A 15,704-nucleotide genomic window follows, 5' to 3' on the forward strand; every position below is an offset into this window, starting at 1 on the left:
GATCCAGCCAGGCAGCCACATTCACTGGCTGGCGGAAGCGTAAGGCTCACGGCCCACTACTGCCTTAAAGCTCGACGGATTCCCCGTGCCACTGAGTACAGAGATGCTTACTGCCCCTTCCCCTGTGAGATGTGGAGAGGTAGCAGGGGTGGCGGTGGGGGGCAGGCAGGAGGAAATGCTGAGCATCCAAATTGGTCACCTAATGCTCTCCAGTCCACAGAAAGAAAAGTAAACAAAAGCAGGTGTTCTATCTAAATTCAGCTTTTTATCATTTAGGTCCGTGTGTCTGTCCATCCATCCATCATCAAGAGTGTATTTCCTCACCGTGCTGGGCACTGAGGATCCAGAAATGATCCAGTCCCTGTATTTGTGATTTGAAGCTCACTATACAGTTCCGCTGTTAACTCATGAACAGCAAACCTGCTGCACTTTGGTGTGATTTGCTAGTTATTATGAGAAAAACACACAATGAAAATGATATTCATTTTATTGCATCATTTACTGACTAGAACGCCAGACTTAAAGTAGATATAAGTATAAAAATAACCAAATTCTTACAAATAATACTTTGCTGCTACAGTACTGAATAATTAGTGGAGGTGGCAATTATAATACAACTTTAAATAACATTCTCATAATGTTTTTAACACAATCAATCAGGGGCTAAAGGTATAAAGGTTTGCAAAAAGAAATTCAGGACAATGTGAAAACTCAAGAAGTTCATATACCAGCTACATGCTTCATTTAACCATAAATCCAGCAACACAAACATTAACAAAACTCACAGCAACCCATGATGAAAGACCTTTTTTTTTTTTAAAGAAATAGGCAAAAGTAATACAGAAATCTGGGTGAGTTTCCCAGATAGAGTGGTTCCATCCCACCCCTGTCCAGTCCCATCCTTCCTATGCAAGAAATATGCACCTGCATTCCATGTCCAAAGAAAATATGATAAAACCAGAATCTACTATAAAAATCCTTTGAAATGTCCCCCTAAAAAAATGCAGAGGGGACGAAGCTGGTGTAAGATCGCTCTTTACAAACCTTAATTGTCCCCTTCGGTTTCAATGGCTTTTTTTGTGAGCAGTTGACACCAAATAGGATGGATTATAACACTATTGAAAAGATACTTTAGCACAACAAATTAACAAATATAATACCTTAATATTTCTAGGATTTTAACCAGTCTCCTTCTCTGGGGATTTCAGAAAAGAAAAAAAAAAAAAAGAACACATACTCAAAAGACAACTCTATGACACTATATTGGTTTCCAAAAACGCACACGAGAACCTCAGAATATTTTGTTAAGAAGGAGGAAATGACATGTCCCTTTTAAGCCCTGCAAGTCTTCATGTAGAAAAAATATCTCTGATATTAAGGGCAGTTTTATTTTATTTTTAAAAATTTTATTTATTAAAAAAAAATTTATTTATTTATTCATGAGAGACACAGAGAGGCAGAGACACAGGCAGAGGGAGAAGCAGGCTCCATGCGGGGAGCCCGACGTGGGACTCGATCCCGGGACCCCAGGATCATGACCTGAGCGGAAGGCAGATGCTCAACCACTGAGCCACCCAGGCGTCCTTTAAGGGCAGTTTTAAAGAAGACAGAAAATCGTGAAATATTGAAATTTGCATTCTTCCTGTCTCCAAAGAAGCGCTCTAGTTTTGAAATCAGGGGAAATACCTTAGAACTCTCAGTCAGAACCCTACTTTGGGGTGTGGTAGGCTAAACTAAGCCAGGAGCAACTAGAATGCTCAGTTTTAGCTTTTTCAGGGAAAGTTCCCAGAGTTACCAGGCACCCGGGCACGTGGCCAGTGGGCAAGAGGGCTTCGTGGAGACCCCACAAGGCCACGCATGAGGGATGATCCAGACGTGCCTGCTCTGGGAACTTCCACATCTGAATAAATACCATCCTTCAAAAACATCATCTTGGACGGCCGTCCAAGCCCTTGTACTGCAGAGACGCTGCCCTTCAGCCCGGGCCACCTTTAAGAATGACCTCTTCGAGAACCTAAGAGTCACATCTTTGTCTATAACATCAAATGCAAGCAGCCAGCTTGATCTCACTACCCATTCAACAAATTTGGCTCCAAATGACTTAGCTGCTTCTGAAAATAAATTTTTCATCAAAGGAGGAAGATTTGTCAGCATTTAAGACACCCAACCGAATGTGTTCACGACTCTGATCACGTTCACAGAAATATGCTTCCTGTACGTGGGAGCCACTGCCTTACTGCTGGAACCAGGCAAAGCAGCCGTCAGACGCGCCTCTAAGGCGGGCTGCACTTGCCCAAAGCCAGGCCATCACCTCACCCTTCGTACACCCAAAGCCACGTACTAGTACACTCTTGCTAAACACAGCCAGCCACTATTTTCTTAAAGATGACCTCACGTGTCCAAGAAATATATGCGATGAACCCCAAAGGACTTTTTCAAAAAGGATTCGACTTTTCAAAAATTTTTTTTTTTTTTTTGCATTTCATGTCATTAGTTCAGGTGATGCTTACTAATATTAGGGTTTTGTTTGTTTGTTTTTTTAAAGTATATTTAAGCCCGTCTCTCATACCCTCTTTGACACTGAAGGTGCATTTGGATGGCGAGGCCTTCCCAGGAGGGCAAGGCAGGGCAAAGGGCTTGAACCCTGGCTCGCTAAGGCAGATAGGTATCCTCTCTGCAAGTTCACACGGGCAAGACACGGACGCTCGGATGCACGCCTCGCAAGGCTGTGGGGAGGCCGAGGACGTTGCACAGAGCCCGGTCACGGTGGGGACGCCGGAGATCCTGGTTGTGACAGGGGGGCTTCAATTGTCTCCAGGGCCCTGGGCCGGCTCATGGGGCAGAGAGGAAAAGACAGGAGAAACAGGCTCTGGGGAGTTTAAATAAAACGCTCAGCTGCCAGGAGGCTGGAGGTGACCCTTGTCCTGCTCTGAGAGTCCCCGTGCAGTCTGGGGCCTGCTCCAGGACACGTGGCTCCCACCGGGCCCCGCCCGTCCCTCCAGAGGTTTAAGCCTCATGAGCAGGCAAGTGGCTTTCCTGTTCCCTATGGTGGGGCCCCAGCGAGGCGGGGCCGTGGCCTTTCTGTGCACACGCATCACGCATCACACATCGCAGGTGCAGGGGCTGACGCCGGGCACCTGTGCCGGAGCCGAGAGCTGCTGGCCTGCTGGTCATCTGCTGCCAGCCCTGCCGGCCCTGCAGGAGGCGGGAAGCCCGGCGGTCGTGAAGCTGCCGTCGTGCCTTCTCAGACCCTCATGCTCTTGACATAGCCTCTCCCCAACCCCACGGCCTCTTAGAAATGAGATACATTTGAGCCTAACATCGTAGGGGGCCCCCTTTTTTCACAGTAAAAGAAAAGCAACATTCTTAATCCACTTCGTGTGCACAAAACCTCACAGGAAAGCATTCTTGGAACTCACAGGACGCTCTTTTCTGGACTTTGGGGTTCTTCTCAAGAATGCTTTTGAGACAGAACACTGCATTTTGTGTAGCCTATAGCTTCTGGTCCTGACACAGGAGATGATTTATCAGCTGTGACGTCACCTGACACCTTCAGCTAAGTATGCCCGGGGATAGCGCCCCCCACCCCTTCCCGCTGGGGCCGGCTTTGGGTTCTGGGGATGAGCAGGGATGGGCATCAAGAGCCAGGAAAGCCAGGCCGCTCCCAGGGCATCCGGGTGTGCTGAGGGCTGAGCGGAGGGCAGGAGCTCGGAGCTCTCCGGAGATGGGAGACGGGGAGGCACACAGGCTGTTGGCTTCCCCAGCGACACGCAAGCCCCAAGATTTCAGAAAGGTGATGCTCTGACACTGTCGGCTGGTGACCACTGACAAAAACAGAACGTGTATCTCAGGCGAGGAGTCCCAGGTAAAGACTACGAAGCATCACACCTGATTCGTGTACCTGCTGCCGCAGGGGAACGGTGGCTCGTGGAGACCATGGGACACAGAGGTTGACACTTAAAACTCTTAGGATGAGGATTACAGAACAGTAAGGATGAGACACATTCTAAAGAGAGAAGGGAACTCGGAAGAAACACCCATGCCCAGGACAGAACCGTCCCAAAGGCTGCACCGCTTCCAGAAACGTGGGTGCCGCTGAGCTCCAAGCTTCAGGGTGGAACGGTCTTTTGCCACCGTGTTCTCTATCCCAAAGCACAGGACGAGAATGATCGCAGTTCCACAAGTAGCGCTTAAAGACCCCGTGCACCAGGGACGCCCCCCGCTCCCCCACACGACCCAGGTCACAGGCGCAATAAATAAGACATGTGGCATCTCCTTCCCAAAGGCAACCTCTCAACTCCTTAACTGGCCCGAAGTCTTCAGTCCCCCGAAGCTGACTCAAATGATCGTGTGTCTGCTGGGACCCGGGCAGTAGTATAAAGACGGGCAGACGACTGCACGAGAGGAAAGAAGCTATTTCTTCAATGAATCAACAGCTCTGGGCAGTTGGTCAGACGTTTACACTGAGTGTACAGTGTAAAGTTTACGCTACGTGGACAAGATCCAGGACAGACAGGGTCAAAAAAGCTGCCCGGGGAAGGGAAGCAGACTCACGGGCCGCGGCTCGGTCCCAGCTCCTGGGGCCTCCTCAGGAACCTGGTGCACCTGCCCCTCAGTCGGCGGCCGGTTCTGCGGCACGTACCGGCAGCTTCCACCTCGATGTGGACGTCGGAGTCCCCGGGAGGGCCCCGGGCATGAGGGGCGCCCCGCGGCCTGCCGCCCTCCCGCCAGGGCCTGCACCCGGCGCCGCGAGGCCTCCAATGAAAACCAAATGCAACCTGTTTTGCCCTGATGCAGACTTATTAGGAAAAGTGAGATTTAACGGGGGAGGGAGAAAACAATCTTAAATAAATGTGTCACCTTGGCTAAAAAAATGCAGTGTGTGCTATGCCTCGCACATTTCCTCAGTTTGAGGGGTGGCTTGGAAACTGCAAAGACCTAGAGCCCTACTAAGATACTGTATGCTCTCCTGCAGCATCTCCAAGCCTTAGTGGTATGCTCATCATCATCATCATCATCATCATCATCATCATCATCATCATCTGTTGGTTAGCACGTAGATACCGGGCAAGAAAATGACCAAAGAGCCGGTATTTTGCTGTAAATTAATCACCAAATTGAGGCCTACGGAAGTGTCTGAGGAAAAGAGGCCTTCTTTTTGGAACAGTCTTGGAAAGAAATCCAAAAAAAGAGACCTCCCTACCCAATTTACTAAAGTGCAAACTAAGGGAAGACTGGGTCCTGGCGAAGGTGCCGGACGCCGTGCCCTGGCCAAGATGCGGCCCTCGGGCGGGGGCCGGAGGCGGCTGCAGCGCCCAGGAGACTCCCGGGACCGGCCCACGTTCACGTTCACAGTAAGGGCGAAGGTGCCCGGCGGGCAGCCCTCCGTTGCGTCGCGGCTCCGGCTGCCCCTTCCACTGCGGCCGCGCCCCTCGCACCTGTCCCGCTGCCTGCTTGGCCCCAGGGGGGCTCCGCCAGGCCCGGGAGCAGCCAGGGTGCCCGCTCCCTCCTGGGGCACCGTCCTCTGAGCCTCGAGGTCCTGCAACTTGCTCAGAGGGGTGGGCCCTCCCTCGCGCTTCGGCACTTAGAAGTAGTCTCTTCTCCTGCTCTCATCACTGATGAAAGACGGGTTATACTGTCCGGGGAAAATGCACGAGTGCCGGGACCCCGGCAGTCCAGTGTAGGCCGGGTACAGTCCATTTCGTTCAAGTTCAGGATTCCTTACACTTGTGGGCTGGTGGCCAGAGAGAAAAGAGGAAAAGTCAATTTATTATTCATGGATTTAAGTTTATGGGGTTGTTTTTTTTTGAAATGAAAACAAAAAACGAAAGAAAAAAATGCTATGTTTTAATAAACCTAGATGGAGGCAGCTAAACATAGCAGAGCAGGGTCTGATCTAGAGGTCAGGACCTCCCAGGCCCTCTCTTCGTGGAGCCTGGGATACCTTTGCTCTTATTCTATTATTCTATTCTATTCTATTTAGTTTTAAAGATTTTATTTATTGACTCATGAGAGACACAGAGAGAGGCAGAGACACAGTCAGAGGGAGAAGCAGGCTCCATGCAGGAAGCCCGACGTGGGACTTGATCCCGAGACTCCAGGATCACGCCTTGGGCTGAAGGCAGATGCTCAACCCCTGAGCCACCCGGGTGCTCCCTTTACTTGTACTTTATTTATTTATTTATTTATTTATTTATTTATTTATTTATTTATTTATTTAAAGATTTATTTATTTATGATAGACATAGAGACAGAGAGAGGCAGAGACACAGGAGGAGGGAGAAGCAGGCCCATGCCAGGAGCCTGATGTGGGACTCGATCCCGGGACTCCAGGATCGCGCCCCGAGCCAAAGGCAGACGCTAAACCGCTGAGCCACCCAGGGATCCCCGTTTACTTGTACTTTAAAAGGAGATTTTTAAAAAACTATCAAGAGTGGCCCAGCAATTTTAGACCAACATAGGAAAACACCTGGGCTAATTATCATAATTATCAAGATTATTACCTGATTATTATCTTCACTGTAAGGAAAAAAGTGTCTTTTTCTGTGGAGCCCGATGGCTTTACATCCTCTCTGGCATTTAGCAGAACACATGTCCCTGCCAGGAATGGGGAGCTGACTTTTGCAAGGTCATAGTCCCAGAGAAGCGCATCACGACTACTTGATGTGCAAAAGCAGCTCGCAGGGAATGACTTGGCTACTTTGAGGAGACCCTCCATGAGGACCACTGGGAGAAAAGGCTGGCCTGATCAAAATAAGACACTGGAGACAGCATATTATGAACGTGACCCCTAGGAGTGCCCAAAGGACACCTGAGGCCACTGTGAGGGACAGCTTCTCACTCAGGGGACAGCTTTGGGCCAGAAAGCACAGGCTCTGCTGCGGACTGCTCAGCTCCTTTCTGAAATGAAGATGGGAGTTTAAGTTCCTTTTTTTTTTTTTTTAAGATTTTATTTATTTATTCCTGAGAGACAGAGAGAGAGAGAGAGAGAGGCAGAGACACAGGCAGAGGGAGAGGCAGGCTCCATGCAGGGATCCCGATGGGGACTCCAGCACCATGCCCTGGGCCGAAGACGGCGCTAAACCGCTGAGCCACCCGGGGATCCCCTAAGTTCTTGATTACATCTGTTGAAGGCAACTCTTTAGCTAAGTCCATGGGAATGCAGTGGGGTTGGTCCTCAGACGCTACAGGTCTGTCTGTCCGTGTGTGACCTTGACACGCTCGGGTGAGGGGTGCTCAGCACCAGGTGCGAGAGCGCGGGCACACTGGGTAAGTCCCCTGCTTGGACAGCAGAGGCCTGCAGACCCCTGGCTGCGGTTACAGTAGAAGGGCTTCCCCGACAGAGAAGATGACAAAGCACTTGTGTGGAGACATCGATGGGGAACCCTTAAACCAGCGCTGAGCTTGCATCTATGTTTATCTTTCCCTTATTTCTTTTTGTTCTTCCTCCAGTTTCAAGTTTTTCAAAGGGTTTATTGGAACAATAGCTTCCCTAGCAGGAACCCCTCCCATCCAAAGTCTGAATGCTGGGGCTAGTCCCCATAGCAACTGGAGAAGTTGGGACTTGGTCACAGTGCTATTAAGTCCCCACGGGGCAATGTTTCAGGTTTATTACCACCTCAACTGGGTCCACAGCCATGAGAGGTCGCTGACATCTGTTGGCTTTTCAGCTCAGAAAGCCCCGTTTGTGTGGGCCGTGTGATGTGGAATGAACTGGGCTGCACATGGGTTATTCGATGTGGGACAGGAGCCAGGGTTTCAGGTGGTCTACCCTCTTCCCAAATGATGGACAAAGCCAACCACTGAAGGCCTACTGAGTGAACACTCTTCTGAGCCTCTGAGAAGCGTTGGCTGAGGATGACACTGAATTGTTCTCTGTACACCTCTTTCCAATCCCCCAGCTTTTTTTTTTTTTTTTAATTTTTTATTTATTCATGAGGGACACACAGAGAGAAGCAGAGACACAGGCAGAGGGAGGAGCAGGCTCCCTGCAGGGGAACCTGATGTGGTACTGGATCCCAGGACCCCGGGATCCTGGGATCATGACCTGAGCCTAAGGCAGACGCTCAACCACTGAGCCACCCGGGTGCCCCATCCAATCCCCCAGGATTTAACTACCTAACCACAGGCAGATGGTAAAGCATGGCAGACAAGACAAAAAAATGCAAGGGCCGCAGGCTAAATGCCACTAAATTCTTCTCGGTCTTTCAGTTTCCATTCTTAAAACTTAAATTCGGTCACGAGAAGGGTCATTGCTACAACTCTAAAAGTAATGTGCTAGGTGGAAATACCCTGCATTATCTTGATGTCAAAACTAACGAATACCATGCAAATATGTTGTAAGTAAATCAAATATTAAATTATGTAAATAAGTGGCTCATGCCAGCATTCTCTTTAACCCTGAACCAGCTGAAGTATCTTTATTTTACCACAAAACGACCCCTATGCTTGTCAGGGGGAATTGGAGGCTGGGTTGCCCTGGACACAGGGATAATACGCACCGAGTAATACACATCCGTCATCTGGAGGAGGTTTTTGGTGCTTCCGTTCTCATGCATTTCAATGGCTTCTCGGCCCCATTCTTGTGAGCGAGGGTTTTTGGGGTACTCAGCATATGGGGACATTTGGAAATCCCCACTTTTGAAGATGAGTTTGCTTATGTCATTTTTACTCTTTCTGTGGAACAAAAAATAGTTGACTGTTTAAATGAATAAGTTCTGTAAAGAAATGATATCTATTTATTATCGTTTTATTATTTTAGGAGGTAAATTAGACAGAAAGCTGCCATTACATTCTTTTGTAAACACCCGCTGGGAAATGGTATTCTTGTTATATTTAGCCTAAAACAAGTAAAAATGCAATTAAATGCAAAAAAAAAAAAATCTTCTGGCTGGAAGGGCCAGGTTACCATTGACAGGATAAACACAGCCATAGTGAGGCAGTCTTTTCCAGGGGACAGAGGTCGCTGCATCGTGGGGACAGCCAGGGAAATGAGAGTCATAAATCCCCAGAACGCTGGAGCCAGAGGGCCTTTAGGATTCTTGAACCCAATGGTTCTAAACCTGCTTGAGCATCAGAACATATGTGGAAACTTGTAGGTCTCACCAAGATTTACTAAAAGAGGAGTTCTGGGGATGGGACAGCTAGCTCTGGCTTTGCAAAAAAGATGAGATTCGTTGCCCAGGTCACATTTTGCTGCTAGCCAAGCTGGGATTAGAGTTCAGGCCTCCTGCCTCGCCAGCCATGTGAAGCAACTTCACAGACCATAAAACCAGGCTGTTTCATTTGCAAAAATTTCCACCTGTTTATACTACCCACGTATATATTCTTATTTCAGCAGGTCAGGGAAAGCCCAGGACAAGCTTGCTATCTGTGAGGCTTCACTAGCAGGAGATGGTTGAAATATGTGTGGTTTTTCTATGGGATGGGCCTAGGATCAGTTGTTTTTAGTTATATCTGCCCTGGGTAAGACAATCTGAAGTCTCTTCCTTCTTACCTCACTTTCCTATAAATAATCTTTCTGGGAAGGCACAAAATGACTAAGGGTCATAAAACCAAATGTCCAGCATGTGGCTTAGGCGTTGGCCCTTCTTGTGAGTTCAAGAACAGACCTGCCACTGTGCTGCTCCCAGGCGGGTGGGGCATCCGGTCTCAAACAATGACTTGCTAATTCACGACTACCTTCCCGGTGAAGCCCACAGTCACCGGCTCCTTCTCCAGGCCCTCACACTACCTGGTTATGGGACACTTGGCAACTAGGAGGCTTACGTCCCCTTGAGGTTTAATCCCTCTAGCTCCTAGTCTCATACCCAGGATTTTGTTTCCACTCATAGTTTGTCTTTGATGATTTGGTGGCAACTCTGCAAACGACAGGCAAAAGCAGTACCACGAAGTCTGCATTCCCAGATGGGCAGTTAGGGCAAATTGCTCTCTGTGGCCTTACGGGAGGTGAAAGATATCTTACGACGGATGCCCTTCCTATCAATGGCCAAAGAGATAACTTGCTATTTTGGTAGGTTCCCTCCATCTGTCACGTCAGAAAAAATCCTGCCATTTATAATCATCTAAATCAAAAGTCATAATTGTCCCTTATCTGACCAGATAATCACCGGAGAAAGGGGACGGGTGTCTTCTTTCTCTTCCTCTTCCGGTAGAAACCCAGTTGCACCGGCTTCCAAGAAGCCCAGAGCCACCCCATGAGCCTTCTGCAGCTTGTTTACTGCCAGGTAGCTCAGCTAACCCCTTCACCTTTGTTTCTAAATTTGCCCATTTAAAGTACGTTTTAGTATATTCAGACGTGTACAACCACCATCACAGTCCATTTTTACAACAGTTTTGTCAACCTAAAAAGGAACCTCTTACCCCTTAGCCATTACTCCCCAATTCCCACCCCCACCCACCAGCCCTGGGCACCCGGGTCTTGAGTCTTGGGTGTAAGTGGCATCTCACATCCCACCATTGATTCAATTCTGTTTGCATTTCCCTGATGGCTAACTATGCGGAGCATCCTTTCACGTGCCTCCTGGTCGTTTATTCTTCTCCTTTCATGAAATGTCTATTCAAGTTCTTTGCCCACTTTTAAATGAGGTTGCTTTTTTTTTTATCATCGAGTTGTAAGCATTCTTTATATATTCCAAAGTCTCTTATTAGACACATGGTTTTCAAATACTTTCTCCTGTTCCCTGGGTTGTGTTTTCACTTTCTTGATAGGGTTCTTTGAAGCACAGGACTTTTTCATTTTGATGACCTCCAATCTAGCACTTTTTTTGTTGCTTGTACTTTGGGATGTTCTTTTTTCAGTAAAGGAAACAGAGTCCCATTTGCTGTCCTTTCTCGATGCCACTATCATGAATTTCCCTTTCTCTCTTTTTCTTTAATGGTTCAGTCATACAGGATGATTTCATACTGTAAACAACCCCAAACATTATCTAAAAGAGTAAACACAGACCCTTGCTTAGCAGAGGCCAAGAGAATTAGAATGTGAACCCTGGGCACATTGCACTCACCGGCAGCAGGTGACAATCAGTGCGATGCCCAGAATAAGTAGAAGCCCTCCTCCTGCTGCTGCGATCACTACGGTGATCAGCTGATAGGCTAAACAGGTTTAAAAAGGAGAAAAGCGGACAAGAAGTGATGAATAAATAAATGAATACAAAAGAATAGTCCCCCTCCCCCAGCCCCCAGCTGGTGACCTCAGCCCCCAGGCAGGGCTCCTCTCCAGGCTAGCTCAGGCATTTGCTCTGTTGGTGGATGGCAGGATAGGCCGCCCCAAATAATCCTCTTTGGCACGCTCATAACTTTGAACTGATTATTTTTGAGAAATTGTGACTCAGGAGAAGCTCCATAAACGGAAGGAGTAACCCTAGTGTAAGGGAGATTTACATGAGAAAAGGGGCTTTACCAAGCATGCACCTAGGACCAGAGATCACCTTTTTCACCTGAGAGCCGGCGGTTTGGGCAGGGCAGACTCTGTTTACCAAACAGTTCCTCCTCTCACCTTCTCCAGGTGGCTTCCCACCGCTCTTGGCAGCCCTCGCACCTAGCCCTTTCCTTAGCTCAGAAGCCTGCATAAGCCTCAAATATCGGGCTCCCTTTGAGTCATGTTTTTTGTGGGGCTCCCGTGTGTGCTATGTAATTACAATTGTTCTGTTTCTCTCCTGTCCATCTGTCTTTTATGGGGGGGGGGTACAGTTCTAGAAGGATAGAGGGAAAACTATTTTCCTCCCCTGCCTACATTGTTTGAAGACGACTTCTCCTTTCTCAGCCACTCCCAGAATGGGGGCGGATCCAAAATTCCACCTGCAGACCAGCCCCAAGGTCATGTGCATCAATGCACGGTAAAAAAGAGAAAACTAAAGGATTGCATGAAGCTTTCAAAAAATCTGTTTGGTTTTAAGAACTGTTCCATCTTCTAGGATTTTAATCTTCCCACTTTTTATCCCCCTCTCTTAAGATGGGTACGTTTATTATGTGTAAATTATGCCACCAGGAAAGTTGTTTTTCAAGAAAGCAATGGAAAAAACAGAGAATCATTTCTTGGCTACTTCCCACCCTTTGTTGTTAATTGTTTCTATGTTTGTTGAACGGATGGTGATATAGTAGATCTTAAAATTGAATTTAACTACCAGATAGTAGAGTAGCAGTCATTCATAAGCACACACATGTCATATATAATGACCAATATTACAATTTCAACTAATTGGTTTTATACCTGTGTATTTCTGGCAAAATGCTATTTTTTTCAATAAGGTCTACTAAGTATTCAGATTGATTTTGTTGTTGTTGTGGAAATATAATTAAAATTTGTTCTTGGGATGTAAGGCTCAGGATTTTCAAAAAGGGAGTAAATTATAACTGGAACCATGGTCTCTAGGTATTCAGGTAAAGTCACAGATAAATACAGAGCTGCCCGCAAGCAGACTGTGTGATAAAAGCAAATAGAAGTTATCCAACCATTTATGTATCATTTATTTAAATAAATAGCACAGAAACCTGATTATCTTGAAAAACCATCAGTATTAAGACATACAGGAAACAAAGCCAAGCCATGGAATGAGGTAACTCTCTCGCCCTCACCTCCTGACACATGTACTCAAGTTTCACTTTTAACAAAATCTCTTGAATCTATTGACTCTTCTTTGTCCCCACCAACACCACCCTAAACCGCCATCAACTCTTGACTAGGCAACTGCGGCCACCTCCCAACTCACAGCCTGTGCCCAGTCTTGCCCACTCCTTTGAAAAATCAAGTCTGATCATGTCATTTCTCGGCTTTAAAATTCTATACTGGCTTCCGTTGTTCCTACTGAAAGACTGAAGTCTACTCCTGCTTATCCCTCCACACCAAGTTCAAATTTTCCCACCTCCAGCAAAACAAGCAGACACTCAGTTTAGAAGTGACCCTTGGAAGTGGCTGCAGTTGCGGCAGAGTCCTCTTTGGAACAGGAAGGTTTTTTTTTTTTTTTTTTTTTTTTAAGATTTATTGGGGATCCCTGGGTGGCCCAGCGGTTTAGCACCTGCCTTTGGCCCAGGGTGTGATTCCTGGAGACCTGGGATCGAGTCCCACATCGGGCTCCCTGCACGGAGCCTGCTTCTCCCTCTTCCTGTGTCTCTGCCTCTCTCTCTCCCTATGTCTATCATGAATAAATAAAAAATCTTTAAAAAAAAAAGATTTATTTATTTACTGAGAGAGAGCATGTGTGTGCGTGTGTACGGGGGAGGGGGAGAGGGAGAAAGAGAGAAGCAGACTCCCCTTCTCTGCCCCAGTGGGGAGTCAGGGGGTGGAGGCTGGATCCCGCGACCCTGAGATCAGGATCTGAGCCAAAATCAAGAGTCAGTGGCTTAACCAACAGAGGCACCCAGGCGTCCCTGGAACAAGCAGTTTTGTTTAAAGAGACGCACAGACGGAGTAGGCCAATGCTTCTCAAACTACCTGCAACCAAGGACCAGTTTTTCTTTGTTGGTGCTCGTGGGTATTGTTTTCAAATACAGAAAATACACTGTCATTTGCAATTCTCATCTTTCCCTACAGGCACCAACGATCATGAATTTCCCTTTTTCCATATTTTACAGAGTCCTATTGTAGACCAAATGTACCAAATGAAATACAGCTTTCTTTTTTAAGGGTCTCAGGCTTGGATGTCACCACCACATCCGACTAACATTCTCACGCGCTCACTCTCTAGTTTTGTATTAATCCTGTCCTAATCCAGGACCAGTTCATAGGGCACACTTTGGGTAGCACTGGTAGAGACCAGCATTTCTCAAGCTTTCCTGTGCATTTGGCTCACCCAGAGGGTTTAGGGAAATACAGATGCCTGGTCCCCGGCCTCAGAGATTGCACTTTGTGGGGCTGGGCTGGGGCTGGGCAGAGAGGTGGTATCTCTGGCGAGCTTCTGGGGCCTGGTGCTACCAGCCTGCAGACCTGACATTGATTGCACAGGAGAGGGAAGCACACTGTCCTGAAAGCCAGAAAACCTCACACACTTGAGCATAAATGGCCAGGAGGGGATCTATCAAAAAGGTCACAGAAGCTGATGCCGCCTTGGGAAATTATGGCTAATTTCTATTTTCTCCTTTGCATTTTCCTATACTTCCAAGATGTTACTCATATGCTCACACACACACACACACAAACAACATCCTCTCAATCTAGAAATTGTATATATACGTGTACATACGTGTAATTTATTTTATACATATATATAATTTTTTAGAGTATGTTTGATGCTCTTTGGCAATTAGGTCTTATTACTGGGAATTTGTAATCAGCTTCTAGACAAGATGACCCAGAGATTTTTTTTCCCTTCTTATCTGCTATCAAGTAAGTTCATAAACTACAAGTGATCTTTTGAACTTAAGACGGACTTTGGATTTATTATGAGGCCACATAAAGATCACAAGTGCACGGCATTTAAATCAACGTCACCAAAAAAAAAAATAAATAAAATAAATAAATAAATAAATAAATAAATAAATAAATAAATCAACGTCACCTATAATGTTTACAGTCTTATGGGCGCTCTTATTAGGGTGAGACAGAAGGCAGGGAGTGTCATCCTAGGCTTGTCCATCCTATACTTTCTGGTTTGAAGAGATTCTCCAGAATGATGAACCTGGAATTCTTTTTTTTTTTTTTTTTAAGAATTATTTATTTATTTATTTATGATAGACATAGAGTGAGAGAGTGAGAGAAAGGCAGAGTGTGTCACAGGCAGAGAGAGAAGCAGGCTCCATGCCGGGAGCCTGACGTGGGACTCGATCCCGGGACTCCAGAATCGCGCCCTGGGCCAAAGGCAGGCGCTAAACTGCTGAGCCACCCAGGGATCCCCTGAACCTGGAATTCTTAATCTTACTTTCTCTTTGTCATTTGTTGATATTTCACAGTCTTTATCTTTTCTTTATTCTTTTTGTGATTTGATCATAGGTTGCTGCTGCTGTCATTGCTGTTGGGAGCTCACTGTGGGCCTTGGTCTTTTCCTATAAGCTACGTTGGTTCTTGCTTACATGCTCATTTGGGATGGAAACTAGGAATAGACTGTCTGCATAGCCAACCCCTCTCTGGGAACATTCACCCCCATTATGTGGAGGTTCTGGCCGGGGGTGGTCGTAGTGGGTCAGGCTTGTATGTGCAGCACCAACCCTGGCTACAGCTAACTGGTATGGATCCAAACTGGATCAGTCAGTTCCTTCCCAGGAATCTCAATTTGGTAAAGAGAGGGAGAGAATGAGAATGAGAGAGAGCAAGAGAGAGAGAGATAGAAAGAGAACGAGAGAGCGCTCATACTTTTCTTTCAAAGTGGCTGAGCCAGTGACACATACTCAGTGTCACATTGTCTGGGAAGGAGGAAAAGCCTGTACACAGACACACACAGCAAAGCGTGAAGATGAGAGATGAAGATGGAGTCAGGTTACTGTGTACTCTGAAGGGCAGTCCCCCAACCTCTGGCTGCTGTGGTTCCCCACAATTCCCTGATTCTTATTCCTTCTGATGCTGGAATTCCATGACACACCCCAGGATCCTTCCAATAAACTGTCTTTTGTTGCTTAAGCCAGTGAGGCTTATTTACTCCAGAAGGACCTTAGCCAACTGTGTTACTGTGATTTATAATGAGAAATCATATATTTGGGTTTGCCCCCCTCCCTGGTACAGAGCTCTTAAAACTCTTGGAATGTCTTTTGTTATATTAATGAGGTGATTTTGG

At 46.9% G+C, this 15,704-nt stretch overlaps 1 protein-coding gene across 1 annotated transcript in view; it reads right to left on the reverse strand.

The window, feature by feature from the left end:
* Positions 1-469: 469 nt before the first annotated feature.
* HEG1 (heart development protein with EGF like domains 1) overlaps positions 470-15,704 on the reverse strand; it is an 89,549-nt gene continuing 74,314 nt past the window's right edge. Inside the window, exons 16-18 of the mRNA XM_038583066.1 lie at positions 11,007-11,094; positions 8,502-8,676; positions 470-5,734 (exon numbers count right to left, since the gene is read on the reverse strand). Coding sequence (XP_038438994.1) covers positions 5,585-5,734; positions 8,502-8,676; positions 11,007-11,094 — 413 coding nt within the window. The 3' untranslated portion in view covers positions 470-5,584. The remainder of the gene's footprint in view (positions 5,735-8,501; positions 8,677-11,006; positions 11,095-15,704) is intronic.

This window comes from Canis lupus, chromosome 33, assembly GCF_011100685.1.
Source record: "Canis lupus familiaris isolate Mischka breed German Shepherd chromosome 33, alternate assembly UU_Cfam_GSD_1.0, whole genome shotgun sequence".
NCBI classification, from domain to species: domain Eukaryota; kingdom Metazoa; phylum Chordata; class Mammalia; order Carnivora; family Canidae; genus Canis; species Canis lupus.